Source organism: Caretta caretta, chromosome 8 (assembly GCF_965140235.1).
Source record: "Caretta caretta isolate rCarCar2 chromosome 8, rCarCar1.hap1, whole genome shotgun sequence".
NCBI classification, from domain to species: domain Eukaryota; kingdom Metazoa; phylum Chordata; order Testudines; family Cheloniidae; genus Caretta; species Caretta caretta.
In genome coordinates this window covers 18,855,129-18,877,097 of record NC_134213.1, presented here as the reverse complement: position 1 = coordinate 18,877,097, position 21,969 = coordinate 18,855,129, and the positions used below count along the sequence as shown (strand labels likewise).

Here is a 21,969-nt window from a genome sequence, read left to right as displayed (position 1 = left end):
CAATGTGTATTTCCTGTTTAATACATTAAGAATATCAAATTAATTCCATTTGAAAAACTTGTCTGTTTTTAAAATCTTGATCACAGGAGGACTAGGGCACAGGTGCCGACTTTCAAAGGTGCCGGGAGGTGGGGGAGTGCTTAACCCCCAGCTCTGCTCCAGGCCCTGCCCCCACTCCACTCCTTCCCCCAAGGCCTCGGACCCACCTCTTCTCCTGCCCACCTCTTCCCACCCAGTTCCGCCCTGAGCACACCATGTCCTTGCTCCTCCTCTCTCCCTCCAACCTCTTTCATGCTGCAAAACAGCTGTTCGCAGGAGGCCTTGGGGAGAGGGGGAGGTTCTGATGGGGGGGAAGGGCTGCTGGTGGGTGTTCGGCACCCACCCTTTTTTCCCCATGGATGCTCCAGCCCCAGAGCACCCATGGAGTCGGTGCCTATGGACTAGGGCTAAGGACCAGTCTACACTTAAAAGCTAAAAGCCCAAGTGCAGATGCAGTTATACTGATATGAAAGGTGCCTTTTACTGAGGGCTTATCTTCACATACAGTGCTACAGTTGCATTGGTGCAGCTCCGCCGCCGTAGCGCTTTAGTGAAGACGCTATTACGCCAGCGAGAGAGCTTCTCCCATCGGCATAGTTAATCCACCTCCCCAAAAGGTGGTATCAGCTCTCATCTCAACATAGTGCTGTCTACATGGGGGGTGGGGGGGTTAGGTCGGTATAACTACCTTGCTCAGGAGTGCAGATTTTTTTCCACAGTAGAGCAATGTAGTTTACTGATATAGGTCGATAGCTGTAGACCTGGCCTGACAGTGCCTACTTCAGATCCTGAGCTTGACTATGCTACACGAGTACAACTGCATCCTCACTAATGTGGGTATAGGGCGCTATACTGATTTAGGGCTTGTCTACACTTCAAATACTACAGCAGAACAGCAGCTGTGCCATTCTAGCGCTTCAGTGTAGACACTACCTATGCAAACAGGCGGGATCCTCCCACCAGCATAGGTAATTCCCCTCCCCAAGAGGGGGGAGCTAGGTTGATGTTCTGTCAACCCAGTGCTGTCTACACAGAAATTTAGATCAGTTTAACAATGTGGATTTTTCACACTCCTGACTGACATAGTTAAAGCAACCTAATTTTCTAGTGTAGATCAGGCCTTAGTTAAAGCAGCAAAACCTCCTAGCATATGCAAACCCTGAGCACTAAGTACCTACTCTTACAAACCTTTGCTCATGAGAGCAGTTCCACTGACTTCAAAGGGACTACCTGTAAAAGCAAGGACTTCTCCCATGAGTAAGAGTTTGCAGGACTGAGGCCTCAAAGGGTACATCTGCAAAGGGAATCCTGATTTAGACACCAATGGATTAAACAAGCAGTGTAAATTCTCACCTGCACTTTGTTTGCAGATCCAATGGGCCTTGGCACTACAGTCCAGAGCAATCAAGATGCCATTGGAAATCTTCACACAATATGCAGTGTTTGGCTGGGCTGGGCGTGACATCCAAAGCCTTTCCATTCAATTTTAACAGAATACAAAAAGGTCATTGTTAAAGAAAACATCTAGAGAAATTTACATTACAATGACTGTCTTTGTTTTTTTTTAAATAAATCTGCGCTACAGTTGGTGGGTAAAGGCGGGGTGGAGGCTGAGGGACTATAAAAAAATTTCAGCAAAATTTCCCTTTTAAACTTTGATATTTGGCAAGTTTTGACCAGCTCTATTTGATGTAGGTTTTGGTTCCATTCTTTACATCTGGGCACTCTATTTTGTGTTCTGCTGTATAGCATTTGAGCCTTAAAATCAGCTTCTCCCCCTTAAACAGTAGATCTCATTGTATCCTGCTTCGTATCTGGAGAGAGATGGGGACCAATTTTGCAGAAATGTGCCTTAGAAATAAAATATGATCCACTGCAATATTGCTGTAAGGTAGAATCTTATGACTTAAATCTGTGCTGTGCTTCTGAAGAGTGCCAGACCAGGCAGATAGGGTCTACGGTGTTCTTAACTCACCTTTGCACCCTCCCAACCCTGGGCTGGTCCAGAGGATGAAGCACACACCCCCTCCCCCCAGCATAATCTGACAGCCATAGGATCCTACTTAAGAAACAGCAGCCTCCTGCTTGTCTCACCCCTCTCGCCTCCACCACATCCCCTACACTAGGGCTTGTGAAGGGGTCCTTCAAAAGCAGTCTAATGGCTATTTTGTCAATGGCTATTTTCTAATGGCTCTAATGGCTATTTTCCTGTACTAGACGAATCACCCCCTGGCCAGATCCAGGGATGATAGACTTTTTTTTAACACTACTTTAGCCTGTTCACCTGGTATAAAGAAACTGGAATGGGATTGATGATCTGAACCCATTTCTTTATATTCCTCTTTTTCTATTAAATTAGACTCCTTGCATTCCTATTCCCAGAAACTATGCAAAACAACTTTAGTCTATGCATTTGGACTAACGGATGCAAGTCCATATTTTCCATCGTGAACAGAATTATAAGACATATCCAAATGAATTTTTTTTTTGCACTTTACCTCACTGGAGTTATCTGATTTTTATTTTCTGCCTGTGATATTTTTAAATCTTCTAAATTTGAATATTATGAAAAACAATTTTAAAAAATGAGTGCACTCAACATGTTACAAAAACCATCTAGCAAACATAGCGGTGTTTCCAATTTATAAGATGAGCTGTAATGGCACTTTGGTAATAAATACTAATATCACTGTCTCGACAGTCATGATGTTACACACTCAAATGAGCTTATACGATAATATGAATACTGCTCAAATCAGCTTCTTACCAGGGTGCTGTTATGTCTGCCAGTGTCCCTTCTGACCAGGCAAAATTAGTCTCATTTTCCAAATTATTTAATCCAATCCAGAAATCGTTCAGAGGCAATCCTAAAATCCATTTCTGTGGAAATGATCAATTCTTTATAAACACATTTGTGTATAGTAATAATTAGCACTTGTATAACAGCTTTTCATTCAGGCATTTCAAACGCTAATTCTCATATCCACCCTGAGAAAAAGGTATTATCCCTATTTTACAGATGTGGAAACTGAGGCACAAAGAATTTAAGTGACTTGCTTGAGGTCACACAATGCATCAGTGGTTGAGTTGTAAAGAAAAACACGAAGTTCTGACTCTAAATACCTTTAGCCACTAGATAGCACAGACTTACACACAGATTTGGCCAAATTCCACTCCTAGTTATACACCGGACAACCCAATTAACGTCAACAGGGTTGCTCAGTAGCACAGAGCAGACTCTGGCCCACCGACATACAATATGCATTAGACTCACTTAACACCAGAACTGAAAACAGTGCAGCTGATAGTAAACATCATAAACCAGCAAACTATTCAATAGCTGTGTGCAATCTATACCTAGCCATATCAGATTTTTAAAGAGTTCTTGAACATCCAAATAAAAAAGGCATTTAATTTGCATGAAGAGGCAGAGATACGTACCTGGACAACAAAAGAGTGCGCAAGAGAGACTGCATAAACAGGCTTCCTTTTGTATCAAGTTCACAAGACAACATACTCCTTGTTTTATTAATTTCTTGTCCTTGTAAGGATCCGTGTTTTAAAAGAAGCATGTCCAAGAGTTACTGGAGAGCTTACAAACTCTACATCATTCCCTAGAAAGGTACTTGCAGTTGAATCTATACTAGGGCATGAAGAACTTGTCAGTGTCTTTTAAATCACTAATTAACACGCCTGCATGAGGGAAAACAATGGCTCATTTATTTTGCCTTTTTTTTTTTTAAATCACGTTGTGTGACATTCTTTTCTCACTCATATTGCTTATGTCTAGGAATCAGGTTATACAGTATGCAAAGGAACCTGATTCTTCTCTGTCACTTTCACCTGTGAGAATCTGCACTTAACTCAAATTAGGTCAATGGAGTTGCACTATTTTTGAAGCAGTGTAAGTGAAAGAGAATCGTTGTCAGATTTGGTCATGACAAGATTTGATAAACAATGCAATCTGAAAGTATGAAGATCATGGGAGATACTGCAAGATTATACAGTATACTTGTGGGACTCATTTCATTGAAGCAACCACAGTGCTTGCTTTAGAGACTCTGTGGTGTTATCAGAAACTTCCCTTATCTGATTTTAGAGGAAATATTCCCTCAGCTCCTTGGCGATATTTAATTTTTTCTCTCTTCTGCAGCAAACATGGCATTCCTTTGAATTTAATTCTCCTCCCCTGTGTATTCTAGCTCTGTGACTCAAAGTCAGACACAAATTTAGAGTGAGTCAGCAGGCCTGACAAAGGACTTCTGAGAGCAACGCTCCTGGTGTCACAAATTCCTAGGCAGGTTCAATCATTATGGAGGTGGGTGGAGGGAGACAGTGATAAGTGTCATGCCCTCACCAACTTGTGCTAGCCAAGCATGACTAGGTTTCAGTGGTAATGTTTCACGTGATGAACTATGGTTGTGCTGAAGATGGTGCAGTAGATTGAGAGGGGCTGTTGGTAGCAATGATTTTCTAGTGCTTCTTTAAACAGCATTTGTATTATTCGCTGGCCCTCAGCAAAATGCCCATCAACCTTACACACAACCGTAGTGTTAACTGACCTGTTGTCTGAATGCAATTAATAAGCACACGTTGATTCAATTTTTTATAAGGGCCTAGGTGCCCTTCTGAAGACCATTCTCCTGCGTACAACTTTGAAGGGAAGGAGCATTGCCTAGAAGTTAGAGATCATATATGGAAGCCAGGAGTTCTGTATTTTATTCCTGAAGATCTCAGACTCTCTGCCATGCGACAGTCTGCCAAAAGTTTCAACACCACCACCCACAGTTAGGTACTTAACTCCGTATTTAGGCACCTAGATCAGTGACTTATCTTCCTGTGTACAGTGGGTGTTCAGCACTTTTGAAAAATCAGGCCGTTTATTCAGATGCCTAATTTTAGGTTCATGCAATTACACTCTTTGGCATGGATCTCTCTGTACCTCATTTGGGAGTCTTCATTAATGGTTGTAAAATGCTTTGAGATCTTTGCAGAGAAGGTGTCAAAGCTGCTAAGGGACTATGATTATTTTGAAAATGCAGTAAGTAATATGAAAATTTGCATCAAGTTTGTCTTGTATAGTGTTTATAGGCATAAAAACCTTGTGAAATACTGAATATTGTTTATTGTTATAATATTTAAAAAACTAAACAAATTATGGTGGCCAAGTCCAAGCACTCAAAAGTTAGGAAATGTCGGAAGTTCAGGCTGCCTGTGGCTGCACTACGACTTTTGGCACGCTAGCTTGAGCAGAGCTAGCACGTCTGTCTCCCAGCTGTCGTGCAGACACACCCCAAAGGTCTGAACTCAGCTCCCAACAGAGTTTACATGGGAAAACAACAGCTGACCAAAGCTACAGTAGTTCTCTCATGCCACAGTTCAGAACGTGTCACAGTATAGTTAGGAAAAGCACAAAACTGGAACAGCAGGGGCTGTAACTGGCAGAAATGTGTAAAGAAAAGCTTGTATATAGCTTGTAAGAGCACCTGGCAACACATGCAAATGTAACTCTGAGGTTGGGGGGAAAAAGATAAAATTAATCAACAGGGTAGAAGACTAGAAATAAAAGTAGCATGAGTGGTCTTTGCAGTCACGCTTTTAAATGCTACACAAGGCACAAGCTTTACCTTTTCTGATGCATTAGTGATTTTTAATAGTTCTGTATCTCGATATCGTTTGCAGTATCTCAGTGCTTCAATCCAAGTCCCTGTGCGACTCCTCTCCATGCAATAACAATTCCCCTGCCAATAGTGCCAGCAGGGTGCTTGAGGACAATTCAATCTCAGCTTGACTTTAGGGAATTAAAAAACAAACCGTTATCTTGCTATATGCAAAACTTATCTAGACAGAAATGTGTTTATTTCAGACACAATGTTCAGCTGAACAAAGATTTTTCTGCTATACTTCCTATCAGAAGTTTTTTGGAAAAAAAAGCTATATTTAGGGAAAACACAAAGATGCAGTTTAGTTCTTGGTAAATTATTAATATCCAAACTGCTCATGGGTTTTTCCTAATTAGTTGTAAAGTGCCTCTTCTGTACTATATATCTGGGACCACTGCAGATTTAAGGCCTGTTAATGAGGCTTTGTAACCTACAGCTTCCTAAAAGTCTGACAGTTTAATGATTTATAAATGTACGAACACTGTGACTTGCAATACCACTGTTAAAACCAAATGCCACCAAACCATGTACAAACACCCCTAAATGATCTAGACTTCCTCCATCCCACTCGTTTTTATATTTATAGCTCAACTACTAATTTTGGCTGCAGTTTTATTTTCCACTATTTAAAATGCTTATTCCAAACCCACAGCAGGCACCATACCTCTCTGATGTGCCACCAATGGCAGGAACGCATGAACATTTCTATGTCCTCATTTTAAAGGGAAATTCTGAAGGTTTTTTCCCTTAAAATTAATAGCCTGTCACTGGCATTTTTCCTGTCTGAAAGCTCGTAGCGTTCTTGTTGAAACCAATAATTGCTGAGGGGCTCAATTTAAACACAAAACTTAATGACGCCGCAGACTTACTGAGCACTTGACAAATCAAAGAGCATGTATGAATACACACACTCATACATGTTGTACATTCCACTTACATAGCACACAGCAAGTTAGAATGTAGAAAATAAATAAAGCACCGTGGGCTGAATCCTTAGAGCAAATGTTATCAAATATGACAATTATCAAGCTGTGTTTAAAACCTAACTCTGACAGTGTCCCTATAATTACTACAAGATTTTCTTATTCTTTTGTTGAACAAGGGAAAAACACTCACTAAAAGAAACCTCTGTCATGATCATGCAACCATGGCATTTGTTCATTGGTTTGATAAGGCTGGAGAACTAAAAATACTCTTTACATTTTTAAATTTTGTCTTAGTTGCAAATATGGAACAACTTGTACACACAGAAGTAACTTCTCAAATCTACCTTTCCAAATTTTATAATTTATACTTCACAATGTCCCTGAAAAACCATACAAAATTAATTTAACAGATGCTGATTTAGACTACCTTGTAATAAACAGAAAAAATATAGTTCTTCCTATCCTTCAGGCAGATGTCTCAGTAAAACATGAGTCTTTTCCCTCCTGCAAACAGCTTCTAGGCAATCTGAATGATCAATTTTGTCTCTTTGACTGTTCACCCTGTACTGTAAATCTGAGAACTGATAGTATTAAACTAGCAATCTTATTTGCAAATATGAGTCATTTTACTGTTGCCATTTTTTTTTCCTGATTAGTGAATTCAGCTGTGGTGAAATATGGACAAACATCCTTGAAGAAGACTCCTTCTTCATCCTCTCTCTTCCTCACGTCACATCTCCACTATGCCTATACTCTGACTTTCAGGACTACTCCAAGGGGTAAGAGTCTAGTTCAGTGATACTCGGACCTCTGTGGGCACATGGAGGAGTAGTATGCAGGTGAGTTTGCACTCCCATTGCCCAGTGTGTGCCCCTTCTGTAGACAAACGTAAGATTTCAGGGTGCCATTTGTGAACAGGATGCCTTTCATGAGTATTGGTTGGGTATCAGCATTTTGCTGAACTCCAAATACATACACAATGAGAAACTTGAGCCTTTGTTTCCTAAAAGATATCCAGCCTCAGTGATTAAAAAAAAACCCAAACTTATTATTTAACATAAAATTCAAATGATTAAATTGAAGTAATTTGTTTTCAAAAGATTGTAAGTGCATTTTTGCTTTGACCTGAAATTTCTTAAAAAGCCTGATCGTGAGGATTCAGCAAATCATAGGGGATATGACAATTTGAGATGTACCCACTTTTTGATTGTTTAGAAAGTCCCTCTTTGGAAAACAAGCCTATTAAAATGTAATTATGGTCAGATCGGATTGCTCCTAAAGTGCTAAGTTCAGAATGTGGTTGTGGCTCTAAGAGCCACTAGAGCTGATCAGAACATTTTTTGTCAAACTGTTTCATAGAGGTCAAAACAAATGTTGAAAGGTATCAATTTCAACTAAGTTTTCAATGGGAAGGTTTCTTTCTGAGGTTCAGGGTGTTCTCCACACACACACACGAAAAAAACCAACCTGATCTTTTTCAATTCCAAGATAGGCGTTTTAACCCAAGTCCATTTTGTGAAAACATTGTAAAGATTTTGTTTTCAGTCTAATGCAGAATGAAAATACATGTTGAAATGTTGAAAGTTGTTAAGAAACATTCTCCAGCCATCTTTAGTCATAACTAAAAGTCATTATCAGAGATGTCCAACAGGGACTTGATTGAAACCACCAGTTCTTTTTCCATAGGCACTGTACCAATCATCAAATGGAAAACAGGTAGCCCCTACCAAGCTGGGATGGCTACTAACTGTGAAGAGCTCTAGATCAGTGGTTCTCAAACTTTTTTACTAGTGACCCCTTTCACATAGCAAGCCTCTGAATGCGATCCCCCCTTATAACTTAAAAACACATTTTTATATATTTAACACCATTATAAATGCTAGAGGCAAAGCAGGGTTTGGGATGGAGGCTGACACCTCGTGACTCTCACCCCCCCCCCCCGGTTAAATAGCCTTGTGATCCCTTGAGGGGTCCTGACCCCCAGTTTGAGAACCCCTGCTTTATATCCTATTACAAATCTCCAAGCCAAGCAGACCTAAATAAGGGCCTGGGCCATGAACAAGTGGGGACGGGAGTGCACGGGGCCTTCATCACCCTCATGGCAACTACAAAAATCGGGGCATAATCCCCCTCATGCTAAATGCTAGGTCTGGAGACTTATAGATTTAGACACTCTAATCCCCTACCTTGCTCTCCTAGTTCGTTTGAAAATCCTAGTTTCATCAAAGGGGACAGAAAGGAAGGCTGGCCTCATGGAGGAGAAAACATGTGCTGTATTCTTTCAGAGGCAGTTGTCCTAGAGGCACTCCCCAGAGACATTTGCCCACAACAGACTCCACCTAGGATCTCTTTGTAGGTGCACCTACATACATGGGCAGTAAAGCTACTAGTTTTACTGCCAGTCTGATCTCATAACGTTAGTTCAACTGAATGGTTAGCAGACAAAATCACTGCTCTTTTTCTGCTAGTAAATATGTCATTGGAATAGATTAGGAGAAACAGCTCGGGTTTGGTTTTGTTCTCAACTGACATATGGTATTTTTCTAGTTTTAATTGTAAAATCACACTTAAAACATCATTCCTGTGGCTAACTCAGTGCTGCATAAGGAAAGAAATGGACCGGATCTGATTGTATATTGCTCCAACATAAAAGCTGTCTGCACTTAGCTTGATGGAAGTCCTACACTACAGTCGATAAAGCAAGATTTTTAAAGCACCTGTCCCTTAAAGTCAAGGGGAAGGATGGTCCTGTGGTTAAGGCACTAGCCTAGGACTCAACAGAGCCATTCTCTATTCCTCCATAAATGTTGTTTGTAACCTTGTATAAACTCATTTAGTCTCTGTTTCAATTCCCCATCTGTAAAATGGGTTTAATACTTCCTTTGTCTATTTAGACTGTAAACTGTTAGAGGCCAGGACTGTGTCTTACAATATGTTTGTACAGTACTTAGAATAATGGACCCCTAATATCAGCTAGGAGACTGTAGGAGCTACTGAAATACAAATAGTATCTTGGATGTTATGTCTGGTCTGTGATGCTTTAATTGATGCTTGGGGATGATAATACTTCCCTACCTCAAAGGGGGTTTAATTCATTAATAAAACTTGATAATGCGATTGTTGAATGCTCATCTCTCCCTGAAGTCAAAGGTAATTGAGGACACTCAGCACCTTCATAGGATTGGGCCCCTAGTAAATGTCATAGGAAGGGTATAACAGAAGGGCTTAGTTACTATTAGTGGAAATTAGGGAGCTATTGTCCCTCAAATACACATGCATAACATTTTCATTAATGACTCCTTTGGAGAAAACAGTCCCCTAAGTCTTCATCAAAATCCCTACTTGCAAAATAGTGTTGGTTTAAATCTGTTTTATAACAGACCTTGATCCATTCCTCCAAATTTCATGGCAACAAATTAGTTTAAAGCCAAATTACTGCTATATGAACTACAAAAATATTATGTGCAAATGTCTGAATTCATCTTAAATATTTTGAATGCTCCTTGTAAGCAGAACTATTAATGTAAAACAGGAAAATCAATAGGAAAATTCTTTTCTCAGAAAACATGTACAGGGTTTCATGCTGCAACCCTTTTTCAATGTGATTTAAATGGAACTGGTTCCATTTTGGCATCGAGTTCTGTTATGATGGTATCAGAGGAGAAATCTACCTGCATGGTGTAGATGATGGTGTTTGTTTTATTTATAATTTTGAAATACACATATATCTGGGAGAACATACAATGTACACACTAGCCAGACTATCACGGTATGCAGACTGGGAGTACAGTTTTGTTTTAAGAGAACAGAGACTCAGAATTACAATCCGCAGGAGTAACAGTACCTATAACCAACACTCTTCAGTTGCGTTCAGTTAAGTTAGGCAATACAGTCAACAGTCTCCATCCAAAAATCAGAGCCACTAATAGTTTAAAGTTCTCATTACCACAATGACATAAGAACTAAACTAGAAATTTGGTCCTCAATTCAAGAACTTACCATACATACTATTATTAAATACTTATACTGCAGTAGTCCTCAGAGGTCCAAATAAGGATCAAGGCCCCTTTACAGTAGGTATAGTTCAGACACATAGAAAGGTAGTCCATTTTTCAATAATGAAGAAAGCCAAATTTTGTTTACTTTTTAAGTTCCTTGTGCAAAAATACAGCTGGCAACTCACCCCAATATTTTATTTGTACAATTCCTAGGTGGAGGGGAAGTCAAATAAAGGTTCTGAAGGTGCACATAAAAGTAAATGGGGTGAGGTATTATAAAAATAAGGCAAATAAATACATAAGAGGTGGTGGGTTGGGTACATTCCTTGTGTGAGGAATGAATGTTCATAATTAGAGAGGCTATGGCTTAGTGATGGGAAGATGATTCCTCTGTCACCCCTGAAAAAATCATTTAGGTCCTGGAGCAGCTTATAGGTTCACAATCTTAATATCTTTGAACATAATTTGCAAAATAGATACAGATTCTCTGAGACAGATACAGACTCTGTCTTTACAACTGTTACGAATTAATTTTTTTGTTGGCTAAAATCATCACAATTTTTTCGTGCATTTTATAAAGTGAGTTTTTAAACACTTCCTCTTCTCCCCCTTCAAATCTTCTATCATATCAAATGTTTCTCTTCCTCTCCCCTAGACAAATATAAACTCTCTTGGATATTTATAGCTTGCTTAACATTATAGCTGTTTACTATGGGGTGGGTATTCTTGGCTTGATGATGTTTGTTCCATTATTTTAGTAGTACTATTTATTATATTATGATACCGATTGTATTAAAATATGCTTATTTATTGTATACACTCTTAATCATAATGCTTTTATTAAATTATCAATTAAATTGCACCACTGATGATATTATGATAGTTATCGATTATGAAGCATTGTTACTTGGAAGATTTATTACTACTTTGCTTGTTACTTATGGCAGTCATTCCTGACTGCCATTTATTAGTTTTATTGGTGCATGTATTGTGATTTATCACGACTCCCATCTACTGCCAGCATCAGTTATTTTAAAATTTTAAGTACTTATATTGCGCTCGCTGCCCTTCACTCTTTACCTGCAGCCCATGGCACACTCAGCTGGACCTGGAGCTGTGAGAGGAGGAGCAGCATGCGCACCAGCCCTCCAGCCATGCCGCACGCGCCCACGCGCGAGCCCCAGCGTCCAACGTCGCACCTCCAGACAACTCGGAGACTGAGTCTGCGTGAATGCTCGGGGCGGCTCCTAAGACCGGAGAAGAGATAGCTGCGCATGCGCGCTATTCACGCCTTTAGTTTTTTTCCGTTCCGTCAGCGCGCCTATTCTCCCCAGGCAGCCATCTTGAGTTAGGAGCGCACCTCTTACCCCCCCCGCGCCCCTCGTACGGTTTCCTCAGAGTGCATGGCCGGGGTAATCAGCCTTGGGGCCACGTGGCAAAGTGGCGTATGCACGTGCCACATTGTAAGGTGCGCGCCCACGCGCCGTATTGGCGCCTGCAGCAAAATTTGCACAGAGCCCTATAAATCTGTTAACCTGAATACTGGTCTGTGTGGTACAGTGTAAGCAAACTGCTAAGAGGCAGCCCCTCTCCGACCATACATAGCTAGATAGATTTCTTTATATAGCTCTGGCCCTGTACAGTCAAAGAAAGGATTAATAAATAGCAAAGTCCCTTGCCCTGTAGTTCTTTACTTTCTAAAGGAATTCAGGCACTGTTTGTAATGGAAGGCATAGTGTTAATCTGTTTAGATGTTCCCTTCCCTCCGGTGCCTTATTTAGATAGACAAAGCACTCAAAGTGTGCTAGGCATTCTCCAAGTCCAGAGAAAGACATCTGCACAATGGGCATTGTAAATAGAGCTGTTGGAAAAATCTTCCATTGAAACTGGTTTGTGACAGAAAATTGAGTTTGTGACAAAAAGATTTTGCAAAAACTGTTTTCCACAGGAAATGTTGACAATTAATGGAAAAAAAACACATACATTAAAATGAAAAATATTCCATTTGGCCATGTCGCCACTGCCTTTTGGGAGCTGTAGTTTAGCTGCCTCAGGTCATCATTCTCCTTGATGGACCGGGATCCCTGGTCATACTACATCTGTAAATGTAGTCCAGCCTGGGAATCCAGCCTGTTGAGGAGAATGGGGACATGCGACACACAACCTACAACTTGCTTGAGCAACGTGCTGTCATTTCCAAATCAAAATTTTTCAGTTTTCAGTGGAAGGTTTTCAGTTGAACATTTTCAGGTTTTAATTTTTCACCCAAAAGTTGAAATTGTCCTTGGAAAAAAATTCTGACCAGCTCTAGTTATGAGAGTTAAGAAATGTTTGTAAAGTGATTTGAGGGATCCAGATAATTAGTCACTCAGTTTCATACTCAGTTTCATACCATGATTCATCACTGATCATGAGAGTTACACTACCACTTTCAACACCCTTAAGAGAAAGAAGGATAAGACAACTCTAAGATATGCAGAGAGCAACTGCCAGCGGAGATAAATTTAACTGCTTCTTTTTTGGCAAGAAAAGGGCATCCTCTTTGCTCATCTAGTAAAACATCTTCCCCTGTTTTGAATCCGAGAAGCAATAATGTGCAGCACACCAAGGATGAAATTGGCTAATATTTTTGGTGAACATTTACCCTCACAAAATACATGTGTAATTGTGTGCCTCTGCATGCTCAGTTACTGCAAATGCACATGCAAATAGGTTAACTGTGCAATACACAGGTCTAGTTCATGTGATCATGTCTACATTTAGTCATTGGCCCCAGTGGGAATAAGAGTCTCCAGCTTACCAAAAATTGATAGGTTTCAGAGGGACAGCCGTGTTAGTCTGTATTCGCAAAAAGAAAAGGAGTACTTGTGGCACCTTAGAGACTAACCAATTTATTTGAGCATGAGCTTTCGTGAGCTACAGCTCACTTCATCAGATGCATACCGTGGAAACTGCAGCAGACTTTATATATACACAGAGAATATGAAACAATAACAAAACAAAATAAGAAAACAAAACAAAATTGATAGTTACTCCTTTAATTCAAGTGGAAGAGGCTTTCCTATGGAAACTCATACTAGTAACCATGGTATCTGTACCTATGCAGTCAGAGATTAATTACCATTGTATATACAAATGTCCAGAACTGGCTATTTCCATTATCACTTACCTAGTTCGCACTTGCAATCATGACAATTGAACATTCAGATTAGGCACACAATTATGCACACATAGTAGCACAACTAAAAAAGTTCAAACTCCAGAAATGGGGCTCCACTAGTTGGTTAAATCTGCGTTAGTGCCTGCGTGCTAGTTGGCAAAGAGATGCGCAAGCATTAAGATTGTTCAAGACTAAAACCCTGGCACATGTACAGTATAGAACAATCAACTGAAAATCCTCCAAGCCAGTGCTGAAATCTGCCTAATGCTGTAAGAAATGCATACATGCACAAAAGTCCTTATCGTACCACAAAAACTTGTCATCCTTGTACTATCCTCTATTGGATAAACTGAGACACCCAGCAGGGAGGAATTTGTGAGATTCTGAAGAGAAAGCAGAAATTCCTTTTTGGTTCTTACAAGAAAAGTTGCTCCCTAATAAGATGTTGATCTAATCTCACAACTGTGTTGTGAAATTTATTACAGATTTCAGAGTAATTAACTAGCATTTTATTAGCGCTGCATCTAGTTAGCCTGATAAACATTCACAAACATAAAGAACTCTGTAAAACCTGAATATTTGTGAATGAACATGAGCTCAATATTTTGATAACACTTTAACTCATTAGACTACTGTTTCAAACTTTCTCTATATATTTGCCTATGTTAGATTTTCTCTTCAGCTATTGTACATCTAGAAGGAGCAATACTGAACATTAAGTGTGATCCAAGTTGAAAAGCAACCTGTGCTACTATGAAAAGGAGTACTTGTGGCACCTTAGAGACTAACCAATTTATTTGAGCATGAGCTTTCGTGAGCTACAGCTCACTTCATCAGATGTTTACCGTGGAAACCACGGTAAACATCTGATGAAGTGAGCTGTAGCTCACGAAAGCTCATGCTCAAATAAATTGGTTAGTCTCTAAGGTGCCACAAGTACTCCTTTTCTTTTTGCGAATACAGACTAACACGGCTGTTCCTCTGAAACCTGTGCTACTATGCTATTCTACATCCAGGCTGCTATGAGCTCCTTATGGCCTTTTTCCCGTGATGAACCCTGTTTACATTTATGTTGAGCCAGTCAGCATTAAGGTAGATAGGTAAACACCATAATTTTGAGTGAAGACAGTGCTACAGGGTCAGGGAATCAGTACTATAAAGGTGGCACAAACCCTTCTGTAAGTCACTTCACATTTCTATGTGGACAGTATTTCAGAGAAATAATAAGGCTTACTTTTTATATAAAAATCCATTTGTCAATGTCTCTCTGTTTTTCATGCCTAGAATCACTGGATTTTCATCCCCTTTGTCCATGCAGGTAAAGAGGGTGTTTTGGCTCATTGTATTCTATTCTAGCTTTCACCTCACCCTGATGCCTCCTTCGTCTGCAACTGTATCCCACTTTTCTTGCACAAAACAGCCTCTGTTTCATTCTTTAAAACGGCTTGGGCTAGATACCCAAGTTGCTTCTTTACTACTTTATAGGACATGTGATTTTTTGTATCTGCATATATATTGAGGGAAGAACAACTGTAATGAGATAACATTTAATTAGGGAAAAACGATGGAGATGAAAGTTAAGGAAAAATCAAATCTAAGATCATGTAAGAAACAAAAACTAATCCAAATTTTGTTTTTCTACAGTGGCATGAACATTTTTATGGCACTATTCAGTTTTAATTGGGGTATTGCAGTCTGTCACTATTTTTAATCCAATTGCCAAGATTTTCTACCAGTGCATCCCCCAATATACAAGATTTAATTAAACTGAAAATGTTAAAATTCTGAAGATGTGTACAGCTTTCCTCTTAGAAGTTGTGATCTGCATACATTCATCTTGAAGATATTTTGAGGATTGAGGTTGCAAAACATGTTGAATCTATTTGAGCCATGTGATGGAACTGTTACCTTGGCAATAATTTTTTCCCAACAAAATAGATCATTGTTTAAAAGAGCAAAATATTGGCTTTTGACATTGCGGTTCATCATCCTGTGTCTTCCACTTTTGGCTTATTTTGAAGGTCACCATAAATTGGTTCTCATTCAAATTTCATCAAATTAAAGTGTTAGTTGGATGTTTTCTATAATATTTGTTACAACAATCTAGACTTAAGATGAAGAGCTTTATCTCTTAAAAACTACAACCTGGAAAAATTATACATTTCAGTTGTTTAAAAAGAGGATTTTCATTTACAACCTTTTCATACTGGAATGTTTCAAGGAGATAAAGACTTTTTTGTGACATTTGTAGACAACTTGAATCTTCAGTATAAGTCAAGAGAAAAACTGAGTCCCTGTTTAAACTAAAACAGATGCCTTCAAATAAATAACACCTTATATGTCTAGACAATTATTTTCACTGGCCTGAATGACCTTCTTCCAGTAATTACAACAGAGAAGTAATGAGGCAAGTACCTCATCTACTTTCTGTTCCATCTCACCCCCTCTTCCAGTATACACAACCATAATCTTCTTTGCTAAAATATTTAATTAGGGTCAAATCCTGAAGTTATTACTAATTTTTATTCAATCTTTACTAAGGCAAAAAATTCTGTTGTGAATTAATCCATTTAGGGATGAATTTTGCCCACTGGGAGTAATGGCTGATGAAGGAGTGACTAAAGAAGACAGGGTTTGGCCAAGTAATATTAAATGTATTAATTTTGGAGGATATAAAGTGCTGTACCAGGGTAAGAAGCTCTTCCAAACACAAGAATGACCTATTCCCTCACAGAAATGCAGCCAACTCTGGTATGAAATGTGGTAGCTTAACTACAACACCGGAGCACGACATAACACAGATCAAATTCTGCCCTCAGCATAAATGCATACCTCTCGCTGAAGCCAATGTGCATAGCACCTAAGTAATGCAGGGCAGAATTGGGCATGATATCCCTTTGAAACTGAAGAGGGTGCACAGGATTTAGGACATCAAAATGTAATTACCTGAGCTAAAATTTGGCCAAGAAATTACAGTTAACTTCTGCAAAAAAGCACCATGGGATCTCTCTCACAAATAGTCAGAGGATGAATTTCGAATGGAAACCTACTGAAAAGGAAAAGGATAATCAAAATATTTTCATGTTAGTTACTTGCATTTGTTTGTTAACATATAAATTGGAAATATATTCCTAAGGAGTGTATAAAAGCAGCTGTGCTTGCAGGAGGTCTGTGAGCTGCATGCCAGTCCAGCCTGTTTTCATTTTTACCATAACAATTAGAATGTCATATGGCATCACTTTTCAGGGATGTTGATAAGGTTTGACAGGTCCACATTTTAACTAAAACCTCACTTTCTTTTTTTTACAAAACTGACTTGATACTGGAAAAAAAATCACCAGTGTTTCCTAAACAAGGGCTGCAGATGGTGAAGGAATCCCAGCTCCCCAGCTGGGCAAGTTGTGAACAAGAAAATCTGTTTTTTTGTACATTCATAACATGTCACACTATCAATCTCCTCTCCTAAGTCCATTCTTGTGAGCAAGCAGGGGTTTGAATAGACAAAAATGCTACTTTCAGAAGCCCTTTAGAAGTGCTTCGTCACCCATCGAAGGAGCAGGAATTTTGAGTCTTTTAGAAGGAACTGGTCAATTTCTTCAGTATGAATGGAAAATATTAAATAAAAAACACATAATTTTCTAGAGAAGGGCATAAATGTTGAGCCATGACATTGTCCATGACATTGTCCCTTTGTCTGTGTGATACATTAACATCATCCCATGAAACATTCAAATGTATGCAGTGATATTAGGACAGACCCTCTGTAGGCTTCAAACTACTTTTTAAAAAGTGGGCAAATTTCAGAACTAATATAGCTCAGAATGTTGGCCAGCTATGAGTTATATCAAAATTAAGATTCTTTCTGACTAGGATAATCTCAAATATGATATCATCTCAGAATCTGGCCATTTAACTTTACATGTTCATAATTTTAGAACTACTCCACCATTTTTGTTCAAACTTGGCTTGTTCTGTAGATCTCATTGATACTTAAAATCAAGAAAGTTCTGAAAACTATATATGCTATATTATACCATACTGTATATAAGTATTTTAGGTGTTTAAAAATCCAATTTATTTTATATTAATTTATAAATTATTGATCATGATATAAAGAAAAACCATGCTTAAGGCTTAAACACAGTGGGGCAGATTTAAGGGTAGACTTTACTTCTTCATTCTGCATTTCCTAATATTTGGATGCTCTATTTTTCAGTCTTAATGATGCATTAATGTTAATGCTTTGCATAGAATTGTAATAAATGGGATCTTGTTAGATAATTGATTACTGAGACATTAGGTGGGCAAGTCCAGTTTGCAAAAAGAAAAGGAATACTTGTGGCACCGTAGAGACTAACCAATTTATTTGAGCATAAGCTTTCGTGAGCTACAGCTCACTTCACTGAATGCATCCGATGAAGTGAGCTGTAGCTCACAAAAGCTTATGTTCAAATAAATTGGTTAGTCTCTAAGGTGCCACAAGTACTCCTTTTCTTTTTGCAAATACAGACTAACATGGCTGCTACTCTGAAACAAGTCCAGTTTGGTTTATTTAAGTCAGGCTGCCCAGACTAAAGACATGACAGTATGTTACATGTGGGCTGAGGTCTTTTATAGATCTTCTGTTTCCCCCCCCCACCCCTGTTTATTTTATATTTACAGGACAGCTATGGCATAACTTATTCTTGTTTAACTAGTATTAAATGTCTACTTTGTGGTTAATTGTTTGGACAGTTACATTTAATACACTTCAGATTTTCAGTGTACAAAAGGTTACAAAAAATTTGTCTAAAGGAGACAATAACACTTCTTAATGAATTACTTACTTTTCCCTCTGCAGTTGGAACATTTTATACTTTCGTGAGATGGACTTAAAAACATAAAGAATGGCCATGATGGGTCACATCAATTGTCCATCTAGCCCAGTAATCTGTCTCTAACAGTGGCCAGTGCCAGAGGCTTCAGAGGGAATGAACAGAACAGTGCAATTTTGAGTGATCCACGCCCTGTGATCCAGTCCCAGCTTCTGGCATTTGGAGGTTTAGGGACACCCAGAGCATGGGGTTACGTCCCTGACCTTCTTGGCTAATACCCATTGATGGACCTATCCTCCATGAACACATCTAATTCTTTTTTTGAACTCAGTTATACTTTTGGCCTGTGCGTTGTGTGAAGAAGTACTTTCTTATATTTGTTTTAAACCTGCTGCCTATTAATTTCATTGGGTGACTCCTAGTTCTTGTGTCCTATGAAGGGGTAAATAACACTTCCTTATTCACTTTCTCCACACCATTCATGATTTTAGAGTCCTCTTTCATATTCCCCCGGACCTTAGTCATCTCTGTTCTAAGATGAACAGGCCCAGTTATTTTAATTTCTCCTCATATGGAATCTGTCTCATGTGTCTTATAATTTTAGTTGCCCTTCTCTGCACATTTTCCAATTTTTTGTAGTTTTGATTACAACCTTGTAACTTGCCATTTGAGTAGTCAGAGCAGATTACAAGTATATATGTTTAAGCATCTGCAAAAATAAGTGTGCAAAAATAGATTCTGACTTTCCGATATATTTTTACTTCACAAGAAATATAAAATTTGCTTGCTAATATTTTAATTTTTCTAAGCCTAACTTTGCTAAGCTTTATGGAAGTTTTAATTAACAGTTTATGCTAAAAGCTCTAGGACTATTTGTTAACAGAATAAACACAAACCACAGTGTGATACAGAAAGACAGAGAGAAAAATAGGCATATGGATGTATAGCATGTGGATGAATGAAAGAAAACTAGTAGGTCAGATCTGAACTCCTTATTTCTCTGTGGAGGGATCTGAAACACAAGTTCTAAACTAAATTCTACGATTTGATTCTTTCTAGTTTGGATACAAAAGTAAAAAAGGTTATTTTCTGGGTTTGATTCAGATACAGCAGAAATCTCACAAAGACAGCTGTCTTCATAGGTGTCATAAATATAAAGGGAAGGGTAAACCCCTTTGAAATCCCTCCTGGCCAGGGGAAAGCTCCTCTCACCTGTAAAGGGTTAAGAAGCTAAAGGTAACCTCGCTGGCACCTGACCAAAATGACCAATGAGGAGACAAGATACTTTCAAAAGCTGGGAGGAGGGAGAGAAACAAAGGGTCTGTGTGTCTGTCTATATTCTGTCTTGGCCGGGGATAGACCAGGAATGGAGTCTTAGAACTTTTAGTAAGTAATCTAGCTAGGTACGTGTTAGATTATGATTTCTTTAAATGGCTGAGAAAAGAACTGTGCTGAATAGAATAACTATTTCTGTCTGCGTATCTTTTTTGTAACTTAAGGTTTTGCCTAGAGGGGTTCTCTATGTTTTGAATCTAATTACCCTGTAAGGTATCCACCATCCTGATTTTACAGGGGGGATTTCTTTATTTCTATTTACTTCTATTTTTATTAAAAGTCTTCTTGTAAGAAAACTGAATGCTTTTTCATTGTTCTCAGATCCAAGGGTTTGGGTCTGTGGTCACCTATGCAAATTGGTGAGGCTTTTTATCCAACATTTCCCAGGAAAGGGGGGGTGCAAGTGTTGGGAGGATTGTTCATTGTTCTTAAGATCCAAGGGTCTGGGTCTGTAGTCACCTAGGCAAATTGGTGAGGCTTTTTACCAAACCTTGTCCAGGAAGTGGGGTGCAAAGTTTTGGGAAGTATTTTGGGGGGAAAGACGCGTCCAAACAGCTCTTCCCCAGTAACCAGTATTAGTTTGGTGGTGGTAGCGGCCAATCCAAGGACAAAGGGTGGAATATTTTGTACCTTGGGGAAGTTTTGACCTAAGCTGGTAAAGATAAGCTTAGGAGGTTTTTCATGCAGGTCCCCACATCTGTACCCTAGAGTTCAGAGTGGGGGAGGAACCTTGACAATAGGATTTCAGCTTAAGAGTCAGCTAGTCTATATCATTAACCTATATTTATATCTTAATATATGTATATCTTTATCCTTTTCTAAAAAGGGAAGGAAGGGAGTGTGATTCTCATGGTTAAAGAAAGAGCTTTGGGAGTCAGGACCTCTGAGTTCTGAACTTTTTCTCTGATTTGCTGAGGGCAAAACACTTAACCTCTCTCTGTGTCACAGTGTACCCATCTGTAAAATTGATATAATAATATTTCCCTTCCTCACAGGCTTGTTGTGAAGCCTCCTTAATTTGATATTTTAAAATGCTTTGATAGCCTCAGATAAAAAGTGGTATATTAGTATAAAATAAATCAAGTTGACTTTGGAGCTAAGGATTTTGTGTGCCAGAGTGAATGATATATTGCAATGGGGAACTTTTTGCTGTGCCCTCAAGGAGATGAGGAGCAGCAGCAGATGAAACATATTACCATGCTGGGATCAGTGTAGATTGCTACTGTTTACATGGAGATGCTTACAATATGAATGCCTGCTGTACCCTTTTATAACAACTATAATGTACTTCAGGCTTCCAGGCTAACATTAATCTAACAGTCTTGTAATGATCTGAAACTAAAATGGTTTCATTTTGCAGAGATAACTGCAGATAAAGCAACTGACAACTATGCAGGCCACAAACTAGAAAAAATGGTGTTGTTTTGTTGTTCTCTCTCTCTCTCTCTCTTTTTCAGTCTCTCTTTCACAAAGATGGAAATGATTGGGAGCATTAGTATTCTGACGAAGAGAGGCTGTGACAAAGAGCGTGACTGCAGGGCCTCCTGACTCCTCTATGATGCTGCCAATGATGTAGAGGGGACTGGCTCCAATTGCACCGTTTTCGAAATAGCCCTAAGATGGTACAGAGAGAACAGACAGAGAGGCAATTCACAAACACAGACATAATGTTTTTAGTTTCCCGGCATTAGGTTATCATTTTGCACGGAAGAATGATACCAGGTGAACACATATTTGTCCTCATGCAGTGGTTGTAGATATTGGTGAATGTTTGTTCATTTAAAGAAAGACCATATATGGACATGTGTGGTTACATCTTCTTTCTGCATGTGTTTCACTGTCAGGATTTGGAAACCTCATGCAGGATGTGCTGTGGTGCTTTAGTCAAGTAAAAGGAACTATTGACATAGGAGTCACAGAAGGTAGGTTTATTTTTCCTTTTGTTGCTTTGATCAAAGAGAACTTGTTTTTCATGTACAGCTTGCTTGATCAATGTTGGGTTTATTTGATCACATGTTGTTGAGTAAAATTGCA

The 21,969-nt window shown here is 39.0% G+C and overlaps 2 protein-coding genes across 2 annotated transcripts in view; one reads left to right on the top strand and one right to left on the bottom strand.

Annotated features, from left to right (window-relative positions):
- Positions 1-11,902, bottom strand: part of LOC125641871 (uncharacterized) — a 42,681-nt gene extending 30,779 nt beyond the window's left edge. The window contains exons 1-4 of the mRNA XM_075131949.1: positions 11,707-11,902; positions 5,667-5,830; positions 2,807-2,919; positions 1,393-1,511 (exon numbers count right to left, since the gene is read on the bottom strand). Of these exons, the coding sequence (XP_074988050.1) occupies positions 1,393-1,511; positions 2,807-2,919; positions 5,667-5,830; positions 11,707-11,902 (592 nt within the window). The remainder of the gene's footprint in view (positions 1-1,392; positions 1,512-2,806; positions 2,920-5,666; positions 5,831-11,706) is intronic.
- A 9,611-nt stretch (positions 11,903-21,513) lies between these two features.
- PPP2R2B (protein phosphatase 2 regulatory subunit Bbeta) overlaps positions 21,514-21,969 on the top strand; it is a 262,068-nt gene continuing 261,612 nt past the window's right edge. The window contains exons 1-2 of the mRNA XM_048861014.2: positions 21,514-21,657; positions 21,780-21,857. Of these exons, the coding sequence (XP_048716971.1) occupies positions 21,648-21,657; positions 21,780-21,857 (88 nt within the window). The 5' untranslated portion in view covers positions 21,514-21,647. The remainder of the gene's footprint in view (positions 21,658-21,779; positions 21,858-21,969) is intronic.